The sequence below is a fragment of the Poecilia reticulata genome, linkage group LG16, assembly GCF_000633615.1.
Source record: "Poecilia reticulata strain Guanapo linkage group LG16, Guppy_female_1.0+MT, whole genome shotgun sequence".
NCBI classification, from domain to species: Eukaryota; Metazoa; Chordata; class Actinopteri; order Cyprinodontiformes; family Poeciliidae; genus Poecilia; species Poecilia reticulata.
In genome coordinates, this window is record NC_024346.1 from 19,247,857 (window position 1) to 19,256,805 (window position 8,949).

Sequence of the window (8,949 nt, forward strand, 5' to 3'; positions counted from 1 at the left end):
ACCCGACCCCGGATAAGCGGAAGAAAATGGATGGATGGATGGATGAAATCATTATTTTTCAGTTTCCAATTGATTTTTGGATTTTTTTTTTGTGTCAATTTTAAAACTTTTTGACCTCAATTTAGCTCCATACTCTTGTGCGTGGGCTTGCTCATTCCATGTACGCCCATCCTGTGTGAGGTATGTGATTTTTCCTGCTTTTTCCTGTACTCTATTGTAAACTAAAACTTTCAAAAATGGAATATAACGGATAACAAATATTCCTATGCAGATGGAACCACAACTGTCGTCTTCTTAAGTAAAACCAGTAGCAGTCTTTTTTTTTTTTACTGAAAGCATTCTTTTTCCATCAACAGCGCAACTGACCTCATCCTCCTACTTGTTTGGTTTCAGCTCTTCAAAGCAAAGCAGGACTCTTGTAAGGTAAAAATAAAAAAATTAACATTTTTAGTTTATAAGCAGCGTAAATTTGGCTTCAAACTGCAGCTACTAAGAGCAGTGTGAATTACTGTAATCAAAGGACACTATGACATACTAATCATGACTTTTTTCGCTTGGGGTAAGAGTAATAAGAATTTACAACACTTCTGAAACATTTTCTTGCATTATAAAGTTTATGTATGCTTTCCGTTGGTGTCCATTGAAAAGTTAATGCATAGAAATGTTACTGCAGTCTCACTTCCATGGGTTGAGTCGGGGAAATACTTGAAAAACAGCCAATTCCACCCTGAGCTTTTTATTGTCATGGCTTAGCTTTAAAAACAGGGTCCGTTATCGTTCTTCTGCAATTGAAAATACTGTAGACTGAAGGCTGAGATAAATCCAGGCCACCATTTCATTTTGACATTATTTTTGCCAAGCATTAGTGGAGTTTTTATAAATAAGCTTACTTCTTCTTTCTTCAGGAAACCTGCTCTTCTTCTTTCATGACTCTCTTTCTGCCTGACTATGATTTTTTATGATTAAATAGAAAAATGTAGAATTAAAGCAAAGTTTGCAGGACACAATAACAACACACACAACCAGATTAATTTTATGACAGTCTGACTCTACTGTTGGGTCTTGATGTCACCTGTGTACTAATTTTTAAAGGTAACTTTATTCATTGTTATTATTCAACTAAAATCTCCAGCATGGGGAAGTGGGATGAGCTCGACTTTTCTCGACAGTGTTATTTGACTGATATGTAAGACAGCGATCAAAAGAATTGTCTCGGGCTTTCTTCACTTATTTTTATGAGTGTGTTTATACAAAACCTCATAAATCAATTCCAAATAAACATAATTAACTCCTTATTCACCAAGCTTCATTTGAGAAAATTCTGAGAAACTTACAGAATTCATTGTGCTTACTTAAAACTAAACCTGAAAACAAATTTTATGCAGATAAACTATGTAAATCAGTCCTTAGGGGTGCTCTTATGCTTCTGGGAAAATTTTGCACAGAAGCAAATTTACAGTCTGCAATACTGCATACTGTAATATTCTTTTCTTGTTGGTTACAACTGTACTGCTTGATCAATCCCCACATCACAGCACTGTGTGTATGTCCATACAACCTATGCACACCCATAAAGCTTGTCAAAAAATAGACAGTTGGTGTCCTAATATTGCTTTTACTTAGTTAGTTGATTAGTTGATTTTACCAAGTAAAATTTTACCAAGTAAAATCAACTAAGTCAAGGGTCTGTTTGTGTAGACCCAAACAGACAAGGATGAAAACCAAACTTGTCATTGAAGTATAACTTTTAATGAGGATACAGCCGCGATGGACAGCAGCTGTCAATCATAATGACTGGCAGCCCTCGACATAATCGTGGATTTACAGCAAACACTTTTTACAAGGTAAGAAGATGAACATTCATGTACTTAATAAGGAAGCATGATTGGAAAGATATCAAATATTGCCTTATGAAAAAGGTACGCGTCTAGTAGCCATGGAGAAAATGCCCCACTGTTATATTGTCTAACATGTGTGGAAAAAAACTGGTTAGCATCTAGTGTTTTGTTTGTTTTAAGTTCATGACATAGAGATATAAATCATTCGTCGTGAATTCAGGCAAACACAGCAATTTTGGAATAGCAAGCATTGATCAGTAGTGTGTCTTAGCTGTGCACATGTGTGATTCATTTGCAAAGTGGACATGAAATCAGCTGTTGTCCTCTCTGCTCTGGTGGTTTGCTGGCAGATGATTGTGCGAGACTGACTGCAGCACGTAGGAAGCTGCAGTGGCAAACGGCAGCACTGTCTTCTCACTCAGTTACAGCAGAGCGACTGGTGCCTTCACATGTCGCCATAAAGTCCACAAAAATACACTAAAAATGCACTAGATTTCTCACTAATCGCTGTTTAAGTCACTAAGTATAGCAACAAAGTTGATAATTTTGCAACACCCTCTCTTAACTTCACCCACTCATACCCACGCTTGACTGTGCTGTTTAAGTTATTGGGACATATGTTCTAACACCCCTGCATAAGCTCAACCCCACCCATGACAAACTTTACATAATTCCACCAAAGTGGGCCCAAGAGACACTAATAGTAATGGCAATAAATAATGCCTGTTGTCTCTGTTTGTAAAAACAAATTATATAATGTTTATATATATGTAGGGGAAATTGCTTCATAATTTGCTTTATGGACAATAGCATCAAATTTTATGTATTTATTCATTCAGTCATTTTGTGATCTCCTGGATGTGATTTTACCCATGGATAACAACTGCTGTTTCAAGGACTGTTCAGTGAATCAAAAATAATATTTCTAATTGTTGTCTTTACATAGGTTTCAACGTTGAAGAGCAATTAGACCAACCAACACGTCAAAGGAATGGAAAAAGATAGAAAGATGATAATTTTCTTCTTATTCTTGGCTGGTAAATTGTTTACCATATTGTGATTTCAAGTTTCTTGATATTCATCATTCATTTAATTCTTAACCTCCACTATTATATCCATTTAAGGTATTTGCAGCCCTGTGCTCGGAGATGAGTGGACGGCCGATGTTGTAAAGTCCATTGACGCTCTGGTGGGCTCCTGTGTTGTGCTGCCCTGTACAGTCAGTCATCCTGGGACTTACCTGTCTACCTCCAGAATCAGGGGCATCTGGCATCGAAAGGACAAATGGAACGAGATCTACTACCATGAGGACAACACAAAGATCCTGGACAGCTTTAAGGGCCGAACCAAGTTGCTGGGAAACCTGGGTCAGAACAACTGCACCTTAGAAATAGTTGAAGTTAAAGATCATGACAACGGCCCTTTCTGCTTCCGCATTGAACTTGTACGAAAAGACAACAACCAACCCACTACAGAAAAGTTCTCCTTTGTTGAGAAATGTGCTGATATCAAAATGATCCGTATGTATATACTCCACATGCTGTATATYAATGCTGCTTGTTTGTTTAACCCWTTTTTACTTTAACTGCTTCCTGTATTTGTTGTTCACAGATGACAAACCTAAACTCAAACTGGGTCCAATAAAGACGGCCACTCCAGGCAAACCCTACATCCTCACCTGCTCTGTTCACCAYACCTGCCCCTCGCATCGCCCTCAGATTAAATGGAGTCGGGAAAATAAGGATGATGAAATCACTGAAGTTCATAAACTCATTCATTCGGGGATCTGGGAGGCAGAGTCTATCCTGTCCTTCGTTCCTGAGGAAAAGGATGACGAATCAGAGCTCATCTGCACAGCAACATTTAATGGAGGAATGAAATCAGAGGAAAAGTTCACACTTAATGTAAAACGTGAGATAAACTTTGGTTTGCTTTTTTGTTCATTTTGAAAATCATCTCAGAAGAACAGCCATTTTAAATCCTGCCCACTTGTTGCAATAAAAAAGAAATGGTTTACATTTGTTTTGCAGGCATAGAAAACTACAACCACATCATCATTCCTGCTGTTGCTGTCACTGCCACTGCTGTCATCTTTGGACTCTTCTGTGTTTTGATGGTGAAGAAATACAAGTGAGTAACAAAATGCCAAACTCATTTTCACAAACAGTGAACATGAAAAAAATCCTGGCAATTGGTTGCAGATGTCTAATATTTTAACAAATGTTTGGTCTTTCAAAGGAAACGTATTCAAGAGCTTCAAAGTCAAGATGGCAGGTATAAAAAAGATAGTTTGCTCACAGTCACAGCTACATTTAACTACTATATATAGTTAAATATATTTAACTATATATAATATTTATATATAACTATTATATATAACACATATAATAGTTAAATAGCTACATTTAACTATTATATGTGTTAGTTATTATATAACTAACACATATAACACATATAATAATGTGTTATATTATTATAACACATTATTACAATAATGTGTGTTATACATTATTATAACACACTTTACTTTTCAATCATTAGCATGTGGAACAGGATGTCTAGTCTAGACTGTCTCGCATGCAAGAAAAATAGTCACTGTGTAATCAACTTTTTTCCCTCTGCGACACAATTGAAAATAATTATTCTTATCTCAGTGACATTGGAGTTGTAATTCACTAAGTAACTTTTTTTTTTTTTTTTTTATTTACTTCTCTAAACGCAGAGCTGAATTTCAGGGAATAATTCGTTATTTTCCGCTTTGGATTTCAAATAGACTTGTTAATTGTAATTTTGGCAGTAAAGAGAAATCATTTTTTTGACCTTACACAACATTTCTCCAAAACAATTTGCATAGTTTCTGTTCTTCTTTAACTTTCCAAGAAGGTCTATTTGGTACCAAGTTTTGGAACTGTTTGTGGCTTTGCAATAGCATCATTTATAAGCCAAAACACTTTTTTTCCTTCCACATAAACTCATTTCATTTATCTTCGCAGGAGATGCTACAGGAATGAGTCTGGGGTGAATATTTGACATTTAAGAAACTTTTAAAGGTAAAAGTTTGTTTGTGTGTGTTTTTTGTTTTAATTGTAAAATCTATTATATGAATCATCAGGCTCTGTGATGTAAACTCCTGTGGTGGACAGAAAGATATCAAACCTTGCTTCCTATCACCAAAGAGGTACCTACTTCAGACTGAATTAGGTTTATAAAATAATTTTCTGTGAAATGTTTCTAATTGTTACTTCTGCTGTTGTGGTGGGACCATAAAGCCAACCAAATTCCTGCAGTTAAATACAGGTACTGTACTTTTTTTCAGTTAATTATTCAATGCAGTTACATTTATTCTGCTTTTTTAACCAACAAATATCCTGATGATCCTTATTTCTCACAGGATCTGGATGACAATGATGACGACACTGCAGACCTGAACATGCATAGAAACATCTAAATGGTTAAAATGTTTCCCAGTGTAAGACTTGGTGATCACTGTAAATTTTCAACACCTTTTGTTTTAACTCTTTGGTGATTTAAGGAACTTTATGCACATATATAAAGATTAAAGTTTTTACAGCTATGCTAATATGGGCTACATTTATCTCTTTAACTGTTGGGCCTTTCCTGTACCAATAAACATGAAAAGCTCTGTGTGCTGCACAGTGATTATTTATGTAAATCATACATTTTCATCCATCCGTCCGTTCATCCGACCGTCCAGCACTCTTCACTTTATCTTTCATCTATTCCTCCCAAATTAAAATCAGAAAGACTGAATATTAATCAGAAAACCACTGATGGTTTTTCTGCATCAGTTAAAAGAAACTTAGTTAAAAGCGGTGACACAGTACAGCTGGAGACATCAAGTCCCCAAACCAAAATCTACACACAGCTGTAAAGCTTCTTGTGTTGTTGGTTTGTCTGAAGCCATTTTAGTAAAACCTGCTGAAGACATTCTTGTTCAAACAAGTTTTACCTTAACATGTTTTTAAGTATCATTGATTTATTTCAATTAACTGTTTTGGTCTTTTTTAATTACGTTTTAGCTGAATGTTTTAATTTCTATTTTGTATCTTTATGGAGCACGTTGTGATTTTTAATCTGTGAAAGATGCCTCACGAATAAAAACAGCGTTCTTATTTGCAAAATACCGACGTGCTTTTTGGTATGCTCATGTTGTATCCTTTCTCTCTGAAAACCATTTTATTATTACTCCTCAACTTCACATTTATGAGCTAATTTGTGTAAATCTGAATCCCTCAACACCATGAAGTGGATGGTTGTTATGTCACAAAATAACGGTAACGGTTCTAATTGTAAGAATACAAGTGCAAGGAGATTATATGCTTAATTTAATATTTTTTTCTTCAAAGTAGACTGTGACTCTCAGACGATCTTGGGATCGACTGACTCAGATTTGAAAAGGGTTGGCAGAAGAAATGGTTGTTTTTCTTGTTTTTTATTTTATTTCTTTAGGGCTACCATGCTGTAATGGTAGCCAGGAATACTAATTCACCAGTGAGTGGACATTAAATGGGCTCCATAAATACATTTTTCAAAAAGTCTACAGCAGAGAAGCTGTCTCTTTGAATAAGTTAGCAATGTCATATTTTTCAAGTGGGGAAATGTGTGAAACTGACAACTCCAGCTAAAGAGAAATGTCTGTCAATAAGGCTGTCTGTCTGCTTAATTTGAAGACTTAAAAAGATTAAAATCAAGACATGTACATCCTTATTAGCAATAATCTGGCCTCCGCTGTTAATGAAGATTAGTTTAAAATGAGTAATGAGCACCAAACCCTTGAATAGACTTGCAGAATGAGCATAAAGATGTTATGTATAAAAAAATAAGAGTGAACTATTGTGTGCAAAAAGTAAGGTTTGGTGCAAATAACACAACCAGTGTATTCAAAGACCAAATCTTACTGCTTATTGGCAAGAAATGTCTTAAATACCACAGATCACCATGTCTACAGTAAAGCCAGTCTGATATCATTTTGCATGTGTGAAAATAGAAATGTTCCACATGTATTTCTCCTATTTTTTTGTACAACTCAAACGAAAGACTTCAATGTGTCATCTCCGATAAGTTATTTTAGCAAATGTGTTATTTACTTCAGTTGCCTTTTAACTTCAGAAAAAGCAGAACTGAAAATCAGTCCCTTAATCTTGTCAAAACATTTATTAGACATGTGGGTGGGTTAAATCTGACGGAAGAACACGAAGCAATAAGGGGAAAACCAGTAGAGCATAGATAAGAAAATGAAGATGGCTGGAGCAAATCACTAGTATAAAGGAGAAAGTTTAAAATGTACTCTTGTTCAGTTGCTTGTTAATATAAACAACAAATCAGGCAATCACACTGAAGGTAATTTTCACATTTGGGTATCTAGATACGGTTAGGATAATTTGCTTAAGTTTAAAGTCAGAATCAGAATGGGGAACAAAGAGGATTTTCTTTCCACATAGGCTGGTCTTATTAGGTCGGAAACTACTGATCTACTCAAAATTTTACAAACAGTTATCTCTCCAAATAGAAAAAAAAAGCTGACATCAGAAAATAATAGACAGACTAGTTGAGTATGATTGTATGGAAAGATTACCTCCATCCACTACTTGTTCTAACCGAGGTTGGTGGACTGCCATCGGTGAACACACAATACACTGAATCTTGAAGCAGCTCGGCTACAGCAGCAGGAGCAAAAGGTGCTAGCGCATCAATGCTGCTGGTGGTGATGAAGAGCTGCCAGAGCTTTTCACAATATTTGTCTAGATCACTGACTTTTCCTTGGAAACCGTTTCCCTCTTACATAAAAAGAGGTACCTACTGAACCAAAATATGGGCTTTGACTGTTTCATTATGACTCAGGTCTTAGTGACCCCATTTAACTTGGTCACAGTTATAGCTGGAAGTCCTTTGGTATGTCAGCTTTGCGCATCTAGAGTCTTACATTTTGCCCAATATTATTTACAAAATCACTCAAGCTCAGTCAGATTGCACCACTGCAGCTAAAAGCTGTTTGTCATGGGTCTTGATTGAATAAGCAGCTTCAGACTGTTTCTATTAGCAGATCTGTCAGAGAGGCAGACAGAGTGGGAACTGAACCGGCGACCAACTCCTACTAACATCACCACCATCGTCCTGTAATCCTATTTGAATTAAATTATACAACACTTGCTCAGTTTTATTGCTACGCAGTCATGCAACTCTAATTTAGGAGTCAAAAGTACTTTGGTGAATTAGCCAAGCATGAAATGCATTAGTGACATTTAGGGGATGTGTGCTTCTCATTGTTGTCATGGCTAAAAATCAATAGTCAGACAGGAAAACCCAGCTTGGTTAGTATTTGGATGCTTTATATAAAAAAGAAGCATAGCCATGACCTGAACTTATCATTGTTCAATTATAACATCACAGCTTGTGTAGGTGTCATGATGTTTTATATGATAATGTCTCGGTCTAAGCCAGTCGTCATCCAGAACCAGTTATTTTTAAACCCACTCCTTTCTGCAAAGTAACTTATAATAAAGACAGCCTTGCAAATAATTATTTCAGTATTTATTTTTAGCTGGTATTCAGTCCCACAGAAACTGTTCACAGCTATCTGGGATCACAACTTTACCATGTCACACACTTTACACATTCAAATGAAAATATTCAAATGAAAAACGTCTTTATAGTGAGCCAACAGCTGTGACAGGTTTTATCTAGTTGCTGTCTATTGTTTGCCTTTTTACATTTTCTTGTGTTATCTTCCAGTTGGAGCCTGAACACACAGCTGTGTCTCGTACATGTAAATGGAAAAAAAACCTGCAGCATTTTCTCTCATGGCAGGCGATTGGTTCCTTCTAAGTGGGAACTGAAAGCATTGTCTCACCAATTTATAAACAGCTCGAATGATGTGACCCTGTTTTTATTCAACGGGGGATGAGATCAGGAAAGCGACTCTCTTATCAAGTAAGACTGAAAATCCTACATGCTACTTAAATATGGGTTCAAAGTGCAGAAAATATTAAAGCAAGTGTTGCACAGGGGAAAATGTGATTGTTTGTTTTCTTTTTTTGTTTTGCTTGTTTTTCTCGCTTGTGGTGCTTTGCATGTTTTGGATTGTTTTTTC

At 36.0% G+C, this 8,949-nt stretch overlaps 2 protein-coding genes across 3 annotated transcripts in view; both read left to right on the forward strand.

Annotated features, from left to right (window-relative positions):
* Nucleotides 1–192: 192 nt before the first annotated feature.
* Nucleotides 193–5,483, forward strand: LOC103478494 (myelin-associated glycoprotein-like). The gene is made up of 10 exons (XM_008432379.2): nt 193–423; nt 2,785–2,875; nt 2,963–3,358; nt 3,450–3,749; nt 3,869–3,968; nt 4,077–4,112; nt 4,832–4,856; nt 4,951–5,016; nt 5,108–5,135; nt 5,230–5,483. The coding sequence occupies exons 2-8, from the start codon at nt 2,830–2,832 to the stop codon at nt 4,957–4,959; spliced, it is 912 nt and encodes a 303-aa protein (XP_008430601.1). The 5' UTR covers nt 193–423; nt 2,785–2,829; the 3' UTR covers nt 4,960–5,016; nt 5,108–5,135; nt 5,230–5,483.
* Nucleotides 5,484–8,766: 3,283 nt separating this feature from the next.
* The window catches only part of LOC103478706 (sialic acid-binding Ig-like lectin 14), a 9,530-nt gene continuing 9,347 nt past the window's right edge, over nt 8,767–8,949 (forward strand). The window contains exon 1 of one of the 2 annotated variants that reach the window (XM_017309369.1): nt 8,767–8,789. The gene's annotated coding sequence lies outside the window, so the exon portion shown is untranslated. The remainder of the gene's footprint in view (nt 8,790–8,949) is intronic. The other variant, XM_017309368.1, reaches the window with a different exon arrangement.